Source organism: Alligator mississippiensis, chromosome 11 (assembly GCF_030867095.1).
Source record: "Alligator mississippiensis isolate rAllMis1 chromosome 11, rAllMis1, whole genome shotgun sequence".
Lineage (NCBI taxonomy): Eukaryota > Metazoa > Chordata > Crocodylia > Alligatoridae > Alligator > Alligator mississippiensis.
Window position 1 is genome coordinate 7,799,631 of NC_081834.1, and position 24,689 is coordinate 7,824,319.

The 24,689-nt window shown below is 41.4% G+C and overlaps 1 protein-coding gene across 6 annotated transcripts in view; it reads right to left on the reverse strand.

Moving 5' to 3' along the window:
- Positions 1–969: 969 nt before the first annotated feature.
- The window catches only part of MEF2A (myocyte enhancer factor 2A), a 162,937-nt gene continuing 139,217 nt past the window's right edge, over positions 970–24,689 (reverse strand). For 3 of the 6 annotated variants that reach the window (XM_014606045.3, XM_019477690.2, XM_014606047.3), the window contains 5 exons: positions 21,759–21,949; positions 20,046–20,069; positions 15,538–15,664; positions 5,953–6,079; positions 970–5,146 (listed from right to left, as the gene is read on the reverse strand). In XM_014606045.3, the coding sequence (XP_014461531.1) occupies positions 4,807–5,146; positions 5,953–6,079; positions 15,538–15,664; positions 20,046–20,069; positions 21,759–21,949 (809 nt within the window). In that variant the 3' untranslated portion in view covers positions 970–4,806. The remainder of the gene's footprint in view (positions 5,147–5,952; positions 6,080–15,537; positions 15,665–20,045; positions 20,070–21,758; positions 21,950–24,689) is intronic. The other 3 variants (XM_059714563.1, XM_014606048.3, XM_014606049.3) reach the window with 1 other exon arrangement.

Genomic DNA, 24,689 nt, shown 5'->3' on the forward strand with positions numbered 1-24,689 from the left:
CATGGGCTATTCACACCCAAGAACAGACTGAGTTTGTGCTGGGGCTGTTCAGCAAAGGTGTGTCTTTGGCTTTACTAGCTGAACAGTTAGTGACAGCTAGTGCACGCCTTGCCAAGCAGCCATCCTTCCAGCCAGGCACAGGCAGGGACATGTGGGAGCCCCTCTTGCAACAGGATTCCAGCTTTGCAGCACTCTGTGTGTGGGCAGGGGGTGTAGGAGGAACAGGCCTGGGGGCTGGAGCTGCCAGGGAGAAGCTCCCAACAGGAAAAAGCCTGGAGCATTTGGAGACCCTCTCCTAGAAAGCAGGGGCACAAGAAGGGGAATCAGGGTGGAAGGCAGGCCTGTGGATGAGGCTAGATTGTGCAGTATTATCCAAGGCGATTTGTACACCAACTGCAGACGTGATCGAGGCCAGAGCTGAGAGCAAGGCCACTGCTTGGGAGACCTGGGAGTCGGCAGCAGCCGCCAAGCCTTTTCCGAGCAGCACCTGAGGCGTGTATCCAATGGCTGCTTCTTATTTCCAGCACTTTGCGAGAGTGACTTTTACTCGCTGCTTCCCACGTGCATCAGCCGTCTTTCAGCTTCACCAGTATCCCAGCATTCTCAAGCCACCCTGCTCCACGAGTGCAATGGAAAGAGCATTGCGGATGGAACTGAAGCTACATCACGATTACAAATTATTATTTAAATTAGTAAGAATTCATTTACCCAGGCTTGGCTTGGCTTGGCACGTGTCCAGTCGTAGCGGTAGTCATGCTCCAAGTGTTCGTACACGCAGCTAGCGATGCATTCCTAACGCGGGGCGCAGGAGGAAGGAGCAATGTCCTTTTCTACACATCAGCTATCAAACTAGTTTCATCGGAACGGATTTCTGAGTCTATTCGTGGGGGCGCCACAGAGTCAAGCTGCAGGGACTGCCACTAGGGAGGAAGAGACATGGACTGGGAAAACATTATGCAGAGTCCGGAGTACACAGTAAAAGCCAGTATCTTTACTTTAGTGAATGCAGGATACAAATATTTTACAACAACCTCTAGCATTTTCTTAACCATTCGATAAAAAGTTCACTAGAATATTTATTGTATAATGAAGAAAAAACAACACATTCAGGGAAAAAAATTGAGATTAACTTATTTTTTTCTTAAAAGATTCGTCTCAAGGATGGCAACAAAGTCCAGCTTGTGCCGCCAAACGGCTTATCGTCGTTAAACCGTGAACAGCTTCTTGTGTGAACTGTTGACTACAAACATTTACCAAATACATAAATCTCTTTTAAAAAAGCCATTTTAAATATAGCAAAGCAGTGTTCTCTTGCACAGCAAAGTGAGGAAAGTTTCTACCAAGAAGTAAAGGTTTACATTTGTAAGTCTTTCTTTCACATTCTAAATTTAACTTCTTCCCATGATCAATTGCTAGGAGTTATTATGTTCCTTATTTACTATATATTTCTTGTGCGCGCAATAACTTAGAAAAGTTTTTCATACATTAGTGTCCTTTACAGCAAAAGGAAATGCTAAAGCATTTTTCTCTGACAAACCTGATTGTTTTTTCTCTTAAATGCTACTCGTTAGACCTCAAAGCCAGAGCAGTGATTTGTCATCTTGGCCGATCAAACTCTCTCAAATCAATTTACGTCCAACAAAGTCATATTAGATTTGATACATCTGCAACTTTGATCCGTGTGTCTTATGCTCAGTGAATAAAAAAATCCTGGGTTTTTTTTCAATTGCTGAAATGTTCTCCTGTGCTATGTCTTTTTCTTTTCTACAAAACAGTTTTACATCTCCTAAAAAAGTAATGTTTCAAAGTTACACTATTAGTGTTATTAAAAATCAGAGTTCCCCTTTTATTATTGGTGTGAGGTTCTTCCGCAGACATATGGGATGTTTGCACAAAGGCTTATCTAATGGAGTCCTTTCCAGGATTATATGGGCTACAGGTTAACAGTCTGATCCTCAGTTCCTAAGAATTGAACAAATTGAAATTAGTCAGTTGGCGCGACTTAAATACAAACTCCAAACCTGATGTAACATTGTTTTAGAAAACATAATGGCGCTGTTTATAAACCTGCATAGAAATGAAGACTATTGAGATACAGTCAGCAAAGCCATCTCGTAAGGCACACAAGAAAATAGACAGTAAATGTGAATGCAAAACTCCCACTCCAATGTACAGCAAAGTTCATATATGTGCATAAATAATGAAAAAAAAATCACATAGCTTTTCAAAGCATTAAAGGTCCTGAGAAGTGGTAAGTGAATTGAGTGACTTTGGAAATTGTTGCCAGGTGAAATGTGTGATGGTTTCTTTTGTAGGCTTGTTTGAGCCAATAACCGTTCCCTTGATTTAATTTACTAAATACATTAATTTGAAAGGGGGACTCAATTTCGCCCCAACCATTTGCTTTAATTTTCTATTCCTGGAAGTAACAGTGACAACACCATCGGTGTCTTAGAAGCCATCTGTGGTACGTTTCTTCTTTGATTATTCATGATACAAGCACATGAGAGAGAAATGGTTTCTCGTATGGATTTCCTTCCCATGTTTCTGGGTTAAAGTGGCTACTGAACGACTGGCCAGAAAATTCCCTTTCTAAGAAGAAAGGTGTTAAATATCCAAGGAAAACATTCTTTAATAAATATCAGGGAGTTGTGTGCAACACGGCCGCCTCTTCATTTCCCCCCCATCATTAAAGCTGCAAGCAGTAATGTTTGTATTTCTTCAAAATCCACATTTTAATTTGGTTCCTAGGGAAGAGGGATATTTTGCATGCACAAAAAGCAGCAAGCAACAGCACAGGCCCGAAGGCATCCATTAGATCTTTAATAAAAAATGTGAGCTAAGCACACTCACTAAAGAGAAGTCAGTTGTGTCAGGTTTTTGGACCCTTCAAGGTGTTGTCTGTACAGATACAGTTTTAGCTTCTTTTTTGTTTTGCAATCTGCAGGCAGCCTAATAACGACAAGAGAGATGACAGTGCGGTTAATGTCCCTGTAGTGTTGCTCAGGCAAGTGTCCCACTGTGGCAAAAAGTTACTTGCAGGGTACTCCAGATGGGGCTTTAGATACTAAGCAATTACATGACACACTGGGCCTCTGGATTCATCGATCCCTTTCTTGAACAGGGGAAGGAGAGAAGAGAAGATTTATTTCCAAAGAACTATTTTGTTCCCAAACCACTTACCACTTGCAAAACCTTTTGTGCTCATCTGATGTGTGTGATTTCCCTAACATGAGTAATTAGGTCAAGTTTTTCCACTGTGTTTTTTCTCTCAGAAGAGGCAGTTTTAAAATAATGCCTTAAAATGTGTTGTAACAGATTTTTAATATTTATGCATGATGAACTTAACACCGGATTTTTTTTTTTTTGCCACTTTGCTATTTATATACATATATATAAAATGTATAATGAAGCTTAACCATACAGCACAGAGATTACAATTGAACGGCACACATTCACCACCAGTGAGGGGGACAACCCCTTTATACACCCTCTGAAAAATCTGGATAATAATATTAATAATAATTAAAATCCAAAGAAAGTACAGTATATTTAACAAAATAGTAAATATTAAACAGTGAATACTCTACTTAATAAGGACCTCGCCTTTTTCAAGTTGGCGTCAATCCACAAAAATATACTTTTTAATCTGGTGAACGTACAATACATAGGTACTTACACCAAAGGTGATAATATATTTAAGATGCTATATACACAAAGAGTTTGGCTCAAATTTTAATTTACATATAGAATAATAAGTGTTCATGGCTTATTTTTCCCCCAAGGTTCCGCCTGCAAGTTTTTCTTTTCCTCTTCTGAAAGCAAAAACTAGAAAGTCAAAATAACAAGATAAAACTATACTCTACAAAAAAGCTACAACATACAGCTTTGGCTTATATAAATAATTCATAGCAGAATGTGTTCAAAAGTACTGTATATAACTTTTATATATAGTCTTCAATTCATAAGGGTATTGTTTTCTTTAATATAAAATATACATGAGCTAAAATCCGTTTCTTTCTATATTTTTCAAAGGTAGGAACGTAAAGAAACTTTTCAAACATATTCCAATTATAACTTAATATATTACTTTTTTATTTTGTTAATGCTCTATTTTCTAGGCTAATATTTTCTGAATATTTCATGCGACCTCTTTGTGTCTCTCTCTCTTTCACTTCTAGTCATTAAAAATCACTTCTTTGACCCAATACATTTTTTTTTTTTTGCACGTGCAAAACAGGTTTTTATAGCATCAGCCCTTCTCCATGCACCCTCTGCAATAGAGACCCATGCCGGGTTGGGTAATATAAAGGTCATTTTTATGTACAGTATTGCTTTCTTTTTCCTGCTTTTCTACTGCTCTGCTGCTACAAAGCATTGTTTCTTAACTACAAATAACCATACGGCTTTAATAAAACACATAGGGACATTACTACAGGCGAGCCCTCTTGGTTTCTGCAATCTAGTGTGGTAGGATTATATATGGGTACAATGTTTCTTTGCAAAACAGGTTATATTATTAAAACAACAAGTCCAGGTAAGTGCCAGACTAGCCCACTGCCTATAGGATTGTTTTGTTATATTTTTACCATGGGACATCTGCAGCTATACAAGGAGTTCGTAGTAAGTGCCTGCTGATTCTGTGTATGCTACACACACTCGCACATATATATGCATGTGACGATATATATATGCACGTATGTATATACATATAAACATACTTATTTCATGTCCTTATTTATAAATTTAGATATGTCAGGACAGTTCATTATGATAACACAAAAGAGGAGCGACCACACCGAGTGCTTATGTCACCCAGGCGTCCATTCTCATTCGTTTCACTGATGGGCTCTCTCTATCTTCTGAATTTGGCGGCCTTCCCAGCCCAACAGGTGAATGGAAATCATTTCTCGGGTCTTCCCGATCGCTGCCATCATAAGAGCTGCTGGAGCTACTGAGACTGTCAACAGGGGAGCGACCCATTTCCTGCCGTGATTGCTGCTGCTGTTGCTGCTGCTGTTGCTGCTGCGGGAACCCAGACGGAGTCATGCGGTCCCGGGGAGGTGAAATCGGTTCGGACTTGATGTTGATGTTTTGGTTGGTGTTAATGGACAGATTTGAACCCTGAGATAGCTGGCCTCCGGCACTGGGAGAATTTAAACAAAGAAGAGAACAATTCATACATGCATTTAATTTTTGTGAGATTTTGTAGCCCATACTCTCTCAACAGATATATACTTAACACAGAAGTAAATACAGTTCGCACCAAATGCTACAAGTAAGACAAAGTTGAAAAATGTATCCCAACATCCCGAACTACCTGGGAGGATGTGTGAAGCAAGCTCTCTTCTTTATCCTAACTACGCAGTTGATCCAATAAAAAGATACCTGCTTCTCATGCAATTCCTGGACTGTCATGGCTACAGAATCATGCTATGACTATCATAAACTTTGTTCTGTGCACCTGAGACGAAGCAGAACTGATGAGACTGAGGTAACCTTAGCAGTGTGAGGTAGAAACTGCTTTGGTTGCACTCATCCTGTTGGTGCTGGGCCCTTTTGTATCCACCTCTACAGTTCTATATTTTAATTGTGTTTAAAGGAATCAAGACAAACAAATGCTTAACTCCCCAAATGTGTTTAAAGCTTTCAAGTTCTTAGTAATAAGATGTGTCCAGAGCGACTGTTGCTTGCCAAGCATTAGTACTTAGAAGAACAAATTATGTGCTAGACAGACAAACTGGAAGACGACGTCCCTGTCCTTAATAATAATAGTACTACAACTAAATGTGCTGACTGAGAACTTGGGAAGAATGCCCGGATGGGGGCACGGATGGAGAGACTGAAAAGGCGAGATACTGAATGAGGCCAAGCCCAGGGTCATTCAACTGTAAACCAAGTGGCTGTAGCTCCCAGTTGAGCCATGCAAGTTAACACCACGCGTCTACTTACACCAGAGAGCTGAGGGCTGCCTGCCCTAGATGGTGTTGCTGCCAGGCAGATACCTGTCCTAAAGACAGCATTCCTGGGGAGTTAAATCCCTGCAGGGCAGACAGGTCTGCGCTAGTCAACGAGTAATCTGGAAAAAGAAGAAATGCAATTTATATTGTGTTCAAGTTACAGAATCAACTTTCTGGCATCCAGCCCCCCACAAACAAAGTCAGGTCCTGGCACAGGACCCCGAAGTGCACACTGATATTTGCCTGGAGTCCTACTGGCTTCTTGAGGGTCTGCTCACATGCACTCCCTCTTTGGTCCTTGGCCTCAGAATACGAGCTTGTGCCAATTAGTGCGCCATTTACACTAACACGTATAATACGACACGCACCTCACCTGGCGGGTCTTACCCTAAAAGCACGTGAAAGAAAATGACGTTCTATCATTTACATTTTTGTATATTTCTCCAAGAGCTTCAGAATGAAACAAGAAAATGACCATGGAAAGGATTACTGTAATGTATGTGGCCCGACAGAGAAAACCTAATACTGGACAAGGATTATACATCAGATTCCTACCACTCAGTCCCTTTGTGCTGTTCACTGAATAGCAAGTGAAGGACTGGGAGGAGAGAGGGAGGGGGCGATAATCATAACAGGTGTTATCAGCTCCTGGCCACTTTGTCTTCTGCCGCAGCTACAGGCAGTGTTGCCCGAGCACAGCTGTGCACTGGCAGTCCCAGGCTCGGTAAATTTTTCTTGGTGATGACTGCCAACTGGCTGGCTACAAAAGTCCGCAGGCTGCTCCCGCTCCGATCTACGATGGCACTGAAGCTTGTAGGACACTTGTAACTGGCTTCCTGGCCCAATCCTCTCACCTGCATCAAAGAGGTCTTGGCCCCCCCCAAAAATAATGAAGTCCTATAACTGTAGCTATTCTATAAAACCAATGAACATCATCTTCGGGAAAGAGCCACTCGCCCACAGTGATTATGTAAAGGCTTTTTTTCTTTTCTTTTTTCCGTTCATCTATGCAAACCCAAAACACTCAGCTCCTAAGACTGAGACGTTAGAATACTAGGCTAAAATGCTAAAAAGCAGACAGCTATCACTGAAGGTCTAAAAAAGCTCAAATTCCCCTTCTTACCACACTTTAGTCTTATTCTTGCTCCTTTTGTGTACACGAGATTACTTAGATCCCATAAACTAAAGTAGCATTCTGATTTAAAGAATTTTTTTCAAGGGTTTGGAGATAGTTTTCTATGACAGCAGAGGAACACAGTTCAGGTCTCATCAACAATTCAATGACTGGGTGTTACTTTTGGCCAGGATATAATGCTTAGATAGTTCTCGCTGCTCATTCACACATAGGAAGTTATTTTCAGTTCGTCATTATCACTTATGTTTTTCTTTCAGGGTTTAAAAGAAAGCTGCAAACACTTTCCTGCCTTAATCACTTTGCAGTACAGCTTCCTTAATAAAATTTCTGGCCTCTTGAGAATGAGACAAAATGCTAGGGAGACAAAACTTATTTTGCATTGCCAGCAGAGATTAACCAAAAATTTAACTTAAACAGGCTCTTTCTGAATCCTCACAAGTGAAATTTATACAGTGACATCTGCCTAAAAAGACAAGAAGTTGCTATTTGAGATTCAGTTTTTCTTGAGATATTTTCCATCACTATACAAGCTGAGTGAGACAGATTTGGAGCTCCCCTGTAATAATTTATGAGCACTATATGCCTGATCATTGTAAATGTGTTTAAAGTATGCATCTAACAAGTCAATTCAATAAGGGTCTGTGTGCATGCAAGCAGGCAGGAAGAGCAATAACTCAGATAATAGCTTCTCACCAAACACCAGGGACTAATAAGACATGCTGCCCTCCTTGACCCCAACTGCATCACAAACCAGTTTAACCAGGCTCAAAAATTCGGGGGTACAGTAGGATTTGGGGCTGGATTTTCAGAAAGAGGGAAGGTAAGGGCTAACTCAGGATGAAGGTCTGGACCCACCAGAGTCTACATAAAGGGTGTGGCTAGACTGGAGGTAAGAGATGTATGTAGGCCTTTTCATTGCTTAAAAAAAAAACTCATCTTTATGCCTTATTTGTATTGTTAAGGCTAAACAGCAGCCTGTTTTAAGGGGTTGGGGGGGAGTGGGGGTTCGCAGCACCTGAATAGAGGAACTGCAGGCATCCAAACCCTGTCACATCTGTTCAGGTAACTATGGCTTATTTACAGGTTGCCAAAGCCAAGGGTCTGGCTGAAATGAAGAGAACTAGGCGATTCCACCCCCAGGAGATAAACACACAAGGCTTTGCATCTGTGCTGGGTACAGTCAGAAGGGTGCAGAGGTGCACCTAGCTCATAACGGGTCTGACTAGTTCAGTTAAATAAAGAACCTTTCCACTCCACGTGCAACAGCTGGATCACACCTTGTATGCGACTTAGAGATGCCAATCACACTCCTGCTGCATAGTTTGTTGTTTTTATACAAGCCTAAGGAGCAATAACAGAAAGCCCAAATGTGGGCATTTACAAATTACAACACATTTGGTGAGACTTAGAAGCAATACTTCCTGATGATAAATACTTCCCTGCTAAATTCTAGAGACAAGTTGCATTTGATTTATAGCTAGATGTGATTAGTACCCAGCTAGTAGTGAAAGAGTGCGTTTGTCCTTGCAGAGATATATCCTGTACCCCTCACTGAGGGATCAGATTGCCATTTCCATTTGGATCAAGGAAAAGAAGATTTTATGTTACTTCTGCAGATCCTATGTAAGCTAAAACAAGGTGAAGATTCAGATAGGTAATAGCTAGCCTCCTCGCCCCCAACACTGTTGGGATAAGAAAATGCTCTGTGAAACAAGAAGTATGTCATGTTACAGCTTTGACAAATCTCATATTCTGAGGTTGGGTAAACATCTGCCCCGCTGCACAAGTTTTAACTGAATGGGGCAGGACATAGTTGCAAGATAATATTCTCTCAAAAAGCAATGAGAGAAAATAAAAAAGCGATTGCTCTTTTATAGGCAGGTTCATCACAAATATCACTAAGCCATGAACTTGGGGGTTAAAACTGTGAAGATGCTCAGCCATAAAGGATTGTGCAGTGCATAAAAACTTTGAAAAGCACTGAAAGATTTGGCTCTTTGGCCACATAACTTTTCCAAAAAAAGATGGTCTTAAATCCATCATGTCTACAAAAGGCAAAAAAGATGAAGATGGCAGCCACCTTCAGGACTCAGAAAGTTTTCTGTGAATGGTATATTATATTGAGCCAACTGTACAAATTGGGAGGGATACAAACAGGTAGTTGGGTATGAAGTATCCTCAGGTCTCAAAAGGACATTAAAATGTCTTTGGCCAAGAAGTCCAAACCAAAACAGTCACTGGGAGTCCGGAAAAGTTTGTGCCAATATACGTGTATTGATAAAACCCAAGCATTTATTCTAAAACAGTTAATACTGACACTATTTCTTTACCGATTTGCATTTCTATGCTGAAAGTAATACAACTGGTGTGACAGTTGTAGATCGACGCAGATCAGGGCTGTCCAGGTTCATGAGAAAAGGTGGATAGCTCCAGCCACATTCAAGTATCTTGCTTTCTTTGCTTGATTTCCCTGCCAGGGCCACACCTCTCTACCAGTTGCACTGTCAGCACTGCACCATGTGCCACCTCCCCCCACACTTCACCAGCACTTCCAGGTTGCCCCATGCCCCACGGTTACAGGTTCCCCTAAGCCCTATGGGCCAAGCTGGGCCATGCTGCTTCAAGAGGCAGAGGCAGGCAGCAGAAGTTGGAGGAAGGAGAGAAAACCTGGAGACTCCAGCAGAAGTGGCAGCAGGAGAGTGATGAGGGGAGGGCTGCCAGAACTGGAAGCCCAGAGGCCACAGGTTAGCTCCTGGGGGGCTGCATGCAGGCTGATGCCTGCTGGTTGGACAACCCTGTTGTAGAATAACGGGCCAGAAGCTTTAAGAGTCCCAGTGCCGGACAGCACGAATCTCAAACACGTGGTATGCCCTATACCCTTTCAGCAGCTGTCTAATGGTTTGGGGGGAGATTCCAGGCACAGTAACCAACCAAGAAGAAATCAAGCAAGAAATACTTGGATGTGATGGGAGCGGTGGGTGGGCAATGAACCTCTTCTCAAGATATTAAGCTTTTGAAGGAAGCATTTCTATGTAGTCTGAACAGTAGGGCCTTGGTTTTTAAGGTCTCAGAAGCTTGGCCCTTCCGTACTACTCAATAAACTTATTCCTCCACCTGGAGTATATTTAATATAGCCTTAAAAAGAAAATTACCCAATGAAACCTACTCAGACTGTGATTCACTTTCAACTTGGACCATGCACAGCCAGGAAGACAGCTAGGTTCAGAAGGAAACGGCTGATGTGGTAGCTGAACAAACTGACCACCTGTTTATCCACATCTCTCTCATTAATTGCTGTTTTTCATCCAAGTGACACTGAACGGCCCCTCATTAGCATCACAATCTTTCTGCACAGATAAAACTGTCAATTTCTGGAGAATTGTTCATGAGCTGATAAATCCAGGGCTGTTTTGCAAGGCTGAAGAGAATTTCTTCTTTTTAACAGCTTCATTCTTTTCATCCATTGAATTCAACTTGCGGTCAGCAAGACATATTTGCACTTGTAATCCTCAAAGAAACTAGACCTCTAACAAGCTGTGACTGGAATAAAGGTAAATGTTTGACATGGGTGTGCTATTCTGCACCATGAACCCCCAGGGGATTTCTTGATGCGAGACTCTGGGATGAATGCTCATAGGAAAATAAACTATTATATTAATGGATGGTAAAATGTTCTGCTTCAGGTGTATGGTGAGTGATGATAGGTCTGGTAAGAATCTGTTCCCTCCCCCACATATAGGGCTGTACAGTTAGAGAGGTGCACTGTGATTGCAGCCCATTTTTCCTGAATCATTTCCTACTGCAGAAGACAGCATGCCTGGTATGATAACCAGCGGTAGGATGCACTATGGCTCAAAGAGAAAATGCTTCTAAAAGGAACGAAAGCTTTACCAGAGAAACATGCAAATCCTCTAAAGTTCAGGTATTTTGGTAGCAACTAATAGAAAAGGACAACGGTAGAATTTTTGTCCCGGCGAGATTGTTTGTTCGGTTCAAGGGTGGCTTGTCTCTAACTGATCCTCTGAGGAACTGAGCGCATGTTGCTGCATGTGAATTTTGCATGAGGACATCATCTCAAGCTAAAAGTTTAAGGGCAATGGGTCAGATCCAGAAAACAGACTTGGGCATCTCTGGCTAGACTTGGATAGAATTGATATGCCCAAATCCAAAACTGTGCTCCTGAAAACTCCTACTTAGCTGCCACCTAACCTTATGGCTGCTTATGGTGCACAGCCACCAGTTTCTGACCCAGGTACCTGAGCACCCAAGTTCTGACCCTCTTACATTTATGGGCAGTCAGGATCTGGTCTCCCTAAAGAGGTTCAATCCAGCACAGCATCTCAGCACACAGGTAACATGTACTGGCAGAAGCAAGCTTAACACAAAAAAATGCAGAAATGGCTGTGCTCTTTTAACCCATGGGAAGTGGAGGTTGTGGCAGTGATTGTGGCCACCACTTTTGTATGCAAAGCAGATATTTAGGGCCTTTGTACAACAGCCTGGTGCAGGGGTCAGCAACAAAGCCTACTGAGCCACTGAACCCAGCCCGTGAAGCTGCAAGGCTTTGCCTGTGTACATGCCTGCACTGGGGCTTAGCAGCAAGGATCTGCACCAGGGTGGGGAGCTGGAGGCTGTGCCTGTGCCACTGCCTTTTCTCTCCATGCTTCAATCTCCTTTCCCCCCTCCCCCTGCTCCCCAGCTGCAGTGTGAGCACAGCTTCCAGCCGGAGCTGGAAAAACGACACACACACTCTCTAGCATAGTAGCGCTAGCATTCATGGTTCTGGTTTCTGGTTCATTGGATAAAACGCATAAACTGGCCTTAGAGCAAGAACAAAACACAGTCTAGCACAGGACTGAATGCAATGGGGAGTGCGGGAAGAGGAGACTAGCATGGAATTCCTCATGAAAGAGGAAGATCATAGTCAACCCTTCCACCCTTGGATGAGAAGCTTTACAAAATTCAGGAACACCTTCTCTCCTCCTCACTAATACGCCTCTTCAGCAACTGAGTTACACTAAGGCCTATCACTGCAAGGAAAAGGGAAAGAGGGTTTGTAAATTATGAATACCAATGGGCTCTTAGACGTGCATCAGAGGGACACCAGCTCAGCAACTGTTGACACTGACTTGATGCAGTCACTGGATGTGTTCAAGTCAGCAGGCCCAGATGAGCTTCATCTGAGAGTACTGAAGGAATTGGCCGGTGTCGTAGCAGAACCACTGGCACGGCTGAGCACTTGTGGCGCTCGGGTCAGGTCCCGGAGGACTGGAAAAGGGCCAATGTGGTCCCTATTTTCAAGAAGGGGAGGAAGGAGGATTTGAGTGATTATAGGCCAGTCAGTCTCACCTCCATTCTTGGAAAGGTCTTTCCAAAGGTTATGAAGGATCGTATCTGTGGGAGTCCAGCGGGAAAAATAATGCAGCAGGGAAACCAGCATGGATTCGTAGCAGGTAGATCATGCCTGACCAATCTGGTTTCGTTTTATGACAGGGCCACAAAATGCTTAGATGCAGGAGTAGAGGTGGATGTCGTTTTCTTGAATTTTAGCAAGGCCTTCGATACGGTATCTCATCCCATTCTCATAAATAAGTTCAGAGGCTGTGATACAGATGTTTATACAGTCCGGTGGGTGGCAAATTGGCTTAGCGGCTGCACCCAGAGAGTGGTAGTAGACGGGTCGGTATTGACCTGGAAGGATGTGGGTAGTGGGGTCCCGCAGGGTTCGGTCCTTGGACCTGTGCTCTTCCATATCTTAATCAGTGACTTGGATGTGGGTGTGAAGTGTACTCTGTCCAAGTTTGCAGACAATACTAAATTGTGGGGTGAAGTGCACACTCCAGAGGGCAGGGAACGATCGCAGGCAGACCTGGACAGGTTAGAAAAGTGGGCAGTACACAATAGGATGCAGTACAACAGGACAAGTAGAGAGTGCTGCACCTAGGGTGCAAAAATATCCAGCACACCTCCTGGCTGGGGAATAACCCACTCAGCAGCACAGAAGTGGAAAGGGATCTCAGAGTCATAGTGGACCCAAGATGAACATGAGTTGTCAGTGTGACAAAATCATCAGCAAAGCTAACTGCACTTTATCATGCATCAGCAGATGCATGATGAATAGAACCACAGAGGTGATACTTCCCCTCTATGCGGCATTGGTCAGACCGCAGTTGGAGGACTGAGTCCAGTTTTGGGCGCCGCACTTCAAGAAGGATGTTGATAGACTCAAGAGGATCCAGAGGAGGCCACTCCTATGGTTACGGGGTTACAGGACAAGCCCTATGAGGAGAGACTGAGGGACCTGGACCTCTTCAGCCTCCGGAAGAGAAGGCCCAAGAGGTGATCTTGTGGCCACCTACAAATTCAATAGGGGGACGCAGCAAGGGATTGGAGATGCTCTGTTCACCAGGGCGCCTTTTGGGGTAACAAGGAACAATGGTCACAAACTGACAGAACAGATTTAGGCTAGACAGCAGGAAAAACTCTTTCACGGTACAGGTCGCCAAAATTTGCAATGGGCTTCCAAGGGAGGTGGTGCTCTCCCCTACCTTGGGGGGTCTTCAAGGGAAGGCTGGATACGCATCTGCCTGGGGTCATCTGACCCCAGCACTCTTTCCTGCCTAGGCAGGGGATCGAGGGAGTCGGACTCGATGATCTGTCGAGGTCCCTTCCAACCCTTGCATCTATGAATCTATAAGAGACCTCAGTGAAATAATGGTTCAAAACTAATACCGCTGATAGCTACCTATCCAAAACCATGTTCCATATACAAGTGTTTACAAGTTTCGTAATTAGACATTAATCCAAACTTTGGTGCTATGCACTGGATAAAAATCACTTAAAGCCCCCAAGATCGTATTGCCTTCTTTTATTTTAAACAAAATCACAGAATTGTAGGAACACAGAAATTCCTGCTCTGGGCAGGAATCTTGCTGAGATCAAATGATGTGTCTGGCAAGGTGATTGTCCAGTCTCCTCTTGAGGACTTCCAAGGTTGGGGACCACACCACCTCCTTGGGAAGTCTAGTCCAGATTCTGGTTACCCTTACCGTAAAGTTCTTCCTTGCATCCAACCTGAAACTATCCTCTAACAGTTTATGGCCGTTGCTCCTTGTCCTCCCCTGACCAAAAAACATTTGAAGACGCCAATGCCAGACCGCAGCCAGCAAGGCCAGTCACACCTTGTTGTGCATCCAAAGGTGCATCTCAAGCCAGTCCAGAGAGGTGATCCTCCCCCTCTAGGCGACTTTGGTCAGGCCGCAGTTGGAGTACTGCATCCAGTACTGGGCACCGCACTTCAAAAGGGACATGGCCAGCCTGGAGAGGGTTCAGAGGAGGGCCACCCGCTTGGTGCGAGGGCAGCAGGACAGGCCCTACGATAAGAGACTGAGGGACCTGAACCTGTTCAGCCTCAGCAAGAGGAGGCTGAGGGGGGACCTGGTGGCTGCCTACAAGCTCATCAGGGGAGATCAACAGCAAACAGGTAGAGCCCTTTTCTCCCTAGCACCACCTGGGGTGACATAGGAACAATGGTAATAAGGAGAATAGGCTTAGGTTAGAGAGCAGAAGGCAATATTTTACAGTTAGGGTGACCTAAATCTGGAACCAACTTCCCAGGGAAGTGGTCCTCCCCCCAACCTTGGGCAAATTCAAGAGGAGGTTGGATGATCACCTGTCTGGGGTCTTGTGAACCCAGCATTCATTCCTGCCTGTGGCAGGGGTCAGGCTAGATGATCTGTTCAGGTCCCTCCTGACCCTAGCTACTATGAAACTACATCATAAACTCTGGTGGATGCTTCTCTTTTTAAAGACAGACAAGGTTCCTTTGGTGAATCTGATATCTTTTATTAGACCAACCCAAATGGTTGGAGAATAGTTATTAAGCAAGCTTTCGGGTTCAAAAACCCTTCGTCAGGCTAAGGAAGTTTCAGCAGCTGGTGTGTGCTCTTCCTGGATGGAAACTTTTAAAACTATTTTTTACACAGTTTTTCTCTTTTTAAACTATTTTAACTCTTTGAGGATTTTTCCACACTAGGAAAAGACCCACAAGAGGATTCTGGCGCCTTTGCACTCTCTGAGGAAAGTGGAATAGAACAAGAAGCATACTCTAACGTGTCTCTTGACTCCAGAAATAATAGTTCATCCCTGATATACACAACACTTCCTGACTTTTGCTGTGTTCGGTCATGTAACATAGACATACTAAGGTACCAAAAAGCTTCTGGTAAAATTCCCTGCTGTCTCAGTATCAATAACTTCTCACAGACTAAAAGCTGATTTTCCAGTTACAAGAAAGAGTTGTCATATAAGCCAAATATTCAAATAAAGTGAAGTGCTGCAAACACGCAAACCTTCTGGAACTGGGACTCATAAGATTATGGTAATAAAACTGTAGGATTATGTGCCTTACAGGTTAGCTAAATTAAATGGGAGATAACCTACCAGTGTTGTAGGCAGTAGGCATGGCTGAATATACCAGTCCCTGTGGAGGCAAGCTGGGAGTTGTCACAGACACCACAGGGGTAGCAAGAGGCTGTGTAGACTGAGAACTGCTTATCCTTTGGGTATTCTGCAAATGATTAAAAACAAAAGAACATGTCTTGTGGATATCAATTACAACAAGGAAAAGAATGTGGTTGTGTAAAAATAACAAACAATTAAAATGGGTTTTTTTAGCCTTATATTTTGGGTCAAAAACAGAATCACTCTTTTTGTGACTGCAGATTTACTTCTGTGAATTTAAAAGGCTGAACACAAATTTTATTTTAGGCTAATTTAAATGAGAAATAATTTGTGCACTAGAGCAAATTATTTTCTTGCTGTGCAAGCAGTTTTCATTAATGTTAGTGTGAGTTGTGATTGGATTAAGAGAAAAAACCCCACACTCTTTATGGAGAGAGGATAGAATTTTTCAGGAGTGCCTCAATGACTTGGGAGCTGATATCCCACTTTCAAAGGCAGCACAGGCACTCCTGAGACTAAGTCGTGTTAGGAAAGCAGAAAGACTTCAATGTCCTTTTTCTAAAATTGACTTTGATAAACATTTTGGAAAATTTTAGCCCAAGAGATCCCTTAAATCTATACTATTGGCAATGGTAGAGTATCCATGGTTGTGGGAACCAAAAAAGTACTCTTTATATTGCACGCAGATTTTAAAAAATATACTTTGAGTTAAACAGACTAATTGGGCCTTTTGATATGAGAAGCCATCAGACTTGAAAAAAAATTAATGCAGCCAGTTGTGGGTGGGTAACTCGTACTGATTTCTTAATAATAGTTTACAAGCCACAGTCCTAAACTAAACATTTGTGACAACCCCTTAATTTGAATTAGGCAGTTAAAACAATCCATCTGTCATTCTGAAGATCTGCTACAGAAAACATTACTTTAGCAGTGTGGTGGACGCTGTAAAAAACAAAGCCATTCCATCTCATGCATGCAATATTCTTTAGCAAAGAAACTTTAAATCCTTTTCTCCCCAAATCCCCAAATTAACAGATTAGATGCATCAGACTGTGACAACAACATGCCATGCTGCTATTTTTTATTTTCCAAGAAAATAACAAGCGCAACTTTTCCTACAGAATTGTAACGCCACCCTCTCTGCCTTCATTTTAAAAGGAACATTCAATATTAGCCAAGGTAATTTGTAGCCTATTTTAAACTAGTTTTAAAAGCTACACTCTAAGTCTCTGAAAATGTATTTATTGGCTCCTTGAAGAGCAGCTTTGCAACTTCTCAGGTGAGGCAACTGCCAACAACTAAAGAACCATCACCCCATTCATTTTTTTCTGAATGTGGATGGATATAAGGATATTTCATTATTATCCCTATTACTGTTTCCCCCTCCCTGTCCCTGAGAAAGCACGAGATACCAAAATACACAACTTCTTTTCTCATAAGAATGGACCCCAGAGACCGCAGAGGCATGGCATACTGCCATCTCTACACATTTACAAAAACCAAAACTAACACTGCTGAATTGGCTATCAGCTTTGCATTTCTAGTTTAGCCTCATAATTTAAAAGGGTAGAAAACATGTTATAGCTACCACTTGTAAATGGACTATGATCTTCTATTAGTCACGCTTAGCTACCTTAAGTAGAGAACTATACCTTAAAATAACCACACCTTTACACTATAAGGGAGATATTATAATTTAGGGCTTGCTATTAATCCTGCAGATTTTAGGGCCTCTGATAATAACCAGATGTTTCAGTGTGAAGTTACAGAAATTGAAGATGGCAGTACTAGATGCAATTATATCATCAGAGATTAGAGACTGGATATTCCAGTGCATAAAATTGCCAAAACAGATTTTTTCCTGCTCAGTAAGGAGCAAACTTGTCAACTCTTTCAAAAGCTTTTATTCATCAAGAAGCAACAGGAATGAATTGGTTTAAATAAGGTTACGTCATGTGTGAAGAATACTGACTACAGTGCAAGATTTGTCTTTCCTGCAGGAGTGCCCATTTTTGTTGAATGTTATAGAAAGTATGCCTTAACTTGGCTGTTTATTTCATAGAATCATAAAAAATGAGAGCTGGAAGGGACTGCAGGAGGTCATCTAGTCCAACCCCAACTAGATCATCCCAGCCAGGGCTTTGTCAAACCCAGCCTTAAAAACCTGGCTTGACAAATTATTTGGATGTTTGTGTTCAACAAAGAAGTAGTGTACCAGTTTCAGGGTGGAATTTTCCAAAGCACCTATGTGAGCAAGAACAAGTCGAACTGATCTTCAGTGGAATTTGTGATCCTTAGTCTCTTAAATGCTTTTGAAAAATCTTACTATCTATTACACCAAAACTGGGTTTAGCTGTTATGATATGAGAGAGAGAGAGAGAGAGAGAGAGAGAGAGAGAGAGTGTGTGTGTGTAAGAGAGAGAGAGAGAGAGAGTGTGTGTGTGTGTGTGTGTAAGAGAGAGAGAGAGAGAGAGAGAGAGAGAGAGAGAGAGAGAGTGTGTGTGTGTGTGTGTGTGTGTGTGTGTGTGTGTGTGTGTGTGTGTGTGTAGGAAATTGACCTTTTTCCAAAGGTTTCTTGGATGGCAGCCTATAAAGTTGGGATTACTTCATAATGGAAAAGTTAGAGAAGCCTAGTGGGAAACAATCCAGACCCAGAACTTTCCCCATGAGGATTCGTTTGAGTGGCTAATCGAGGCTGTTTTCAGAGGTGATTTATTCCTGGGCACTTTATCGGAATTACTGAATTTCTAATACAAGGTTCCTGAGAAATTTCTCCTGTTGGTCTATCTGAGGCAGTTATATGTTCCAGGGTTTATATAGATCCATAACACATTTCAGACTTATTTTTTTTAATGGGGACAATTTGACAGAGATAATGGACAAAGTGTATGCCTTTTATTTCATTCTACAAGCAAAGGGATTTATCCCCTCTCCATTAGATATAGTATATTTGCTCCGTTTCAGTCATCTAGACAGAAAGGATATGGCTGTATATAACAATTATTATGCATTCTGAAATAACACAGAATTCAAGGGTGTTTTACATCATTTGCTAGTTTAACCGGCTTAGTTCGAGGATGATTTCACCTTCTGATGGTCTGCTCATGATTGTACGGGAAAGCTCCATTTTAACAACCACTAGAGGGCAAAGTCTTCATACATTATTCATTTATCAACAGGCTGCATCTCAATTCCAAGCAGTTTTACAAAGCAGAAGCACAGTAATTCTAACAGTTAAAGAAAACGAATATGTCTATGATTAAAATATCTGATTTTAACAGTCTTTGATCAAGACTTCCAATCACTGAGATGTACATATTAATGACCAGGTTAAATATTTTGTATTGAATTATATCCTTTATTTCTTTACACTGCAAGACAGCCATTTTTCTATAAAGGTGAGAACATGCAGCATGACAACTGCATCTAATCATTGTCAGTCAGTATGATATTAAACTTCCTATAAACCTATATTTTTTGAGTAACTTCAAATATTAACATTCAAAAGTAAATCTCTCTCTTTTTTTTTTTTTTTTTAAATAGTTCACTCTCAACATTTATGGAAAAAAATCTAGTTCAGGTACCATCCAACAGCATGCATTCAAAATACTTCACTACAATGTCATGCTTTCATGCAATCAGAGCCTTATATTAGCAACAGGTCCATGTGCAAAATAAATCAAAGCATAGTAATACTGGGAATTTTAAGCCCATCTTCTCAAAATTGTCCTCTAATGCAGCATCTTCTGCAGTGATTGCTGTGCTGCAATGGCTAAAACATTTGCAAACTGCTTTGAAAAATAAGCTAGATCTCTTATCAGCCAAAAGTTATTTTAGCCTTTTACTTATTTTCCAGAGGAAATGTCAGCTGGTACAACTTTTTCTGAAAGCAACCATTTCCTCTCAAGAACAGAACATCCTTCCAATGGAAAAAGGTAAAATAATTAGATTGCAATTCTATATTCCTTTTGGTAAACATGGAGCACCCCTGTGGTTTGATCGTCTCCTGCAGTATGAAATAATTCTAAACTCTAAAAAGGTGACCTCATCAGCAATGATGTAATCTGCATGAAAGGAGGAGAAGTAATGCAGGGTTTGTGTTACAATCTGAGGAACTTCAGGAGTGAAGTCATTTTCTAAAAATATTTCAATAATTTTGGGGACTATATAAGGTGTTTTGCATTTAAAAAGAATACCACAAGTAGTGTGTGTGCATGGACAGTTACTGAGGAAGGCTCTGTGTTCCAATGTTCCCTCCAAGAAAAACAAGAAAAAGTGTTTCAGACGTATATAAATTTACAAATGGAGGACGTTAGACTTTGGCTGCCTTCGCACGTTGTGATTTTTATGGCTTTTCAGTTTTGATCAAACAAATAAATGTTTGTCTGGTACAAAGGGAACATTGGTATAATTTAGATTAAGTATTAAAACTTAAGCTTTTCTGCATCTCGCTCTTCCTCTCTTGTCAGACAGGAACCCAAACTCACCAACTCCATTTCATCCTCCTCCGACTGTACACAGCAAACAAGAGGGATAACACAGTTACTAAGAATAGCATTGCTTTCAAAAATGAAAGAAAAAGTCATGCTTTTGCCTCAGGACTTCTTTGCTGGTTTGTTAATATTCTGAATTTATCATATGCTTGTGTAACATTATTATATGCTTTATTATATATACTTTGGGTCAATTAATAAAATAAGCTAGCACAGACACACTGTGCCAAAGTTGTATTCAGCTGCAGGAGGCTGTTTAGAGGGAGCTGAAATTTAGCACAGGCAAAACTAATATGAACAAGGGCCCAACTACATGAAGACATCAGATATGGACTTTGAAATAAGCTGGTTTCTATTGTGGTTGTATGTATAATCACATGAATGTCCACCCCATAAAGAAACAGTGCGCAAATCACTATGCTTTAAAGCATCTTTTCTCCTTATATGTCTTCCCTCTCCACCGAAAAAAAAAAAAAAAAATGACAATTATATACCACCCAATTTAAGGAGAGAGCATAACATAAATACATGACACTGTATGCTACTTTACTGGAAACTATTTCCTCCTAGACCCATTTTTCAAAAGAATTTAGAGCTCTATTAGGCATCAGTCAATGTGCCTCTATGAACGTGCTCTATATTTGTGCATTTTCAAAAAAATCTAAAATGTTTTTAATGAAGGTGTTACTCAGAACTGCTTTAATTCGTTCTTTGGCTACTTGCGGTGAGTTTGTGAGATTTAATGGTACACCAACAGCAAATGTAAAATATCCATGGAATCTTAAAAATAACTAAATATTGTACAAAGAATGTGCCTACTGTTTACAGCCTACTCTGCTTTTGGCTACTTCCACATAAGGAAGGTAAATAAACTGAAAATGTGTGCTTCAAATGTTTACAGGCTTGCACATAAAAGGGAGGAACTAAGAGCATTGGGTTTAGCCACACAAGTTCAACAAGAAGCCGAGTACGACTTCCCAATAGAGCTTTACCAGCCTCAGCTCTGACCTGCAACACCCTCTGCTAATTCCTGAGATTGGCAGCTTGTGTTCAGCCTACATGCTAAACTGCTAGTAGTTTTATAAGGACCATAAGATGACTAAAATGGAACAACCATTTGTTTTTTATGTCGTCAATCGAAATGCAAGCTCCACTATGGGAGGGGACAGATTACTGTACAAACACGTTGCACCCAACTAGGGTTCCTCCCAGTTGGACTTTTTTTTTTTTGTGTGTGTGTGTGAGCTACCTTACAACCCACAGAAACAACCACCCAAGAAGATTAGAAAAATTTCATTTTGGGCCCCTCAGTGCAGTGTGCTATATCGAGATTTGTCCTTGATGATGACGACACAAAGAGCTCCCAATAAAAAACAAACCCACTAAACCCAAGAGAATGAGTGGGCTCCAGCAAACCAGAAATATAGCAGTCAGGCAAAAAAAAAGCAAACCAAACTCCCCAATTTGATCAGCTCACAATTCTACACTTATTTATCCAATAAGACATTATAAAGGCATTTTTTCCTCAAGTGTTTGCCAGTAATATCCTAGGTGGCAATTTGCAGTTGTCCCTCCAATTACCGGAGCGCTTAATACAGCATTCCCATTGTACCCGTGTGCTATGTGGTGTTTGGGTGTGTGTGAATGAATAGATTTTTATCCCCTCTGAACCCTGTGTATGCTTATTGAATGAACTGTCCAACTTACCAATGGAGGCATCATGCCCTTGCTGGAGGGTGGGATGACAACCCGCAGGTCTGGTTTGCGATTGTTCATTCCAAGATTACCTCCCCCAGGTGGAGGTGGAGACTTTGTAGGCATAACTTTGCCTAAACCATTCCCCCCACCAGTGGTTCCTAGAAGGCCTGGTGAAGCTCGAGAGTTCACAAAACCGTTTCCTGAAATAGGAAATACAAAGAAATACAGAAGCACAAGCAAGGTAAATACTCAGTGCAGATGGACAAACCTCATGTTACTCTTAAACAACACTTTGGGTAACAAACGTATTTGCAAGAGCACAAACTACAGGAATCTTCCACAGTGTAAAACAGAAAGGAAAAAAAAAGCAGCATGTCTTTCACCAAAAGATCAATATGTAGAGCTGGTGTCACCTCAGGGTATGTTGTGGCAGCTTAAATGCTGAGGAGTGCATACTGTCAGGAAAGTGTTCTAATACCATCTGTTCTTTAATTTATCCTTTGAAGTTCCTCCAGGCTGCTGTGGCAACAAAACATGTCTAACAAATGGTCCTTCACACAACCCTACCCCACCCACACGCCTTGCATGTAGAACATGAATTACTGTGTTTTGTTGCCTGTAAGAAGAAAAACTCAGGCTACCGGGCATTTTTAAAGAACACTTTGCATAAGCATACAGGTATACCTGACCCCAGAACAAGGCACTGCCAATATTTCAATGAACACAGCCTTTACCGATCTCCTTTTTACCAATTTGCTCTTCATTTTTGAAAGCGCATCATTTTAGCAGAGAACATTTTCTGATCGATATAGTTTGAACCTCAAAAAAAAAAAAAAAAAGCACCGAGTGTTTCATACAGGTTTAAACGTTTCACTGGCAGGCAAAACGTGGAGAAACTAGAAATCTATTTACTTAATATTCACCTTCACTAAGAACTAATACTAGTCTGTTACAGTTTCGTTTACAGTCAAGTCTACTTGCATCAATTTCTTTTATTATAATTCTTTTTTTGGAGAGAAAAAAAAAAAAAAAGAGGATTATTCTTCCCTTACCTCCACACACTTCCAAATTATCAGTGGCCTGGAGGTTTCAGGCCTTAAAGCATAGTCACAGGCTGCTTGCAGACGTTAAAAAAAACAACCCCAAACCTGTGCTTTCCTGGAAGCAGCAAGGTGTCACTTTGACTCGGCTCCACAGCACCTGTATTGATCGGGCGCTTCAGTGGGGCTTTTTGGCACTTTTATCTAACAGCTGATTCAATCAGCTGTTAGATAAAAGCACCAAAAGCCCCCGGTAAAGCACCCGATCTATAAAGACACTGGGTGAGCTGGGTCCAACTAACACACTGCCTCTTCTGGGCATGCACTGGGCTTGTAGTGGGAGTGCGCCAGGTTTAAAGTAAAGCACCATTTTTAGGGTTTTGTTTGTTTTTTTTAATGTCTACAAGCAGCCAAAGAGCTCAGAAAAACATGGAACACCAACAGCACCAATGTCTCTATTTTCCTATAACATTCCTCGACAAATCAGCTGGGTATCCATCATGTTATCTAGAATATATTTTTCAGACAACATTACATCCCAACAGATTTTACAGCAATGGCCCCCAGAATACAAGTACTTTATTCAGCTGTATATGAAATTATATATGCAAGTTGAAAAATAAGAGAATTTTACAGCCAGGAGGGGTGAATATTTCAGTTCCTGCCACAGAAGCAGCATATGTATAAATAAATATAATTCATAATAAGATTATATTTATACTAGCATTCCTCTTCTGAAAGTGGTCATTATAGTCGTAATTCAGTGGAAGGTCTATTACCCCAAAGTTTACTGTGTGTGAAATTTTCTTTTTAATAGCCTGTAGTGCCTTACTGGCATGAATATTGCACTATTATAGTAAACTGAATAGGCCCTTGTGCCCAATTCCCTTTTATTCTAGTGAGTACATGTTAAATTAAATGCTTTAAAAAAAAAAAAAGTCATCAGTTTAAACGTTCCATTCTTTTAAGCAGAAACTTCTAATGCCTATCATAGCTGATCAAGAAGGAAGAACAATAAAGCATTTTAATATGACAGCATACCACTTAACTATAAGTTACTGACACTGCTACATTATACAATAAACACATGCAGAGTACATGTCTGTAAGTCAGCAATTTGATTTAACAGTGAAAAAACATACAGGCTCAATATAGGAATAATAATCAAGTAACTAAATCCATAAATGCAAACATCTTAACAAGATAGCTTATTGATAATCTTTAAAAAAATTTTTAAAAGCCTTGTGACGCTCAAATTATTTCTAGATTTTTAAAAGAAATGCGGTATGCCTGGAATATGGAAATCTCAATACATAAACCACAAATATCCAGGCACATACATGGCTGGGCAGCAAAACCTCAAGACTAACTGAGCATCACAAACTTTGGCTATGCCTTTAGGGTGGATTTCCTACCATGCTAGCAGGCTACGACTGGAAATAAAGAACCTTTCACATTCTTCACACATCCCAAACATACATGAGTGCAGAGTAGCGAGACTGAAACCCTCTCCCGAAATGCCTGTGTGAGGCACGCAACTCTTATTAATATGGTCCTCTGCCATCTTTCCGCAAAGACTGTGGAAGACAGAGAGAGAAGGGAGAAAGCACATCACCGCTAAGCCAAAGAATCAGTCACTTCTAAGCTTCTTCTGCAAGTACCCCTTAGTTTAGAGGCTGGCAATCTACAGCCTGTGGGCTAGATCTGGCCTGCAGGCATGGAGCTCTGGCAGCACTTGGTGGTTACAGAAGGCACCTTGTGTGGGCACGTCCCCTGGACCATGGCAGAGACAAGCAGTAGCAGCAGGATCTTACTGTCCATCTTCCCATCTCTGACCTGGAGTAGGACATTTTGGTCTTCATAAGCAGCAACTTCCTTTCTGCCCAGCTTCAGACTAACA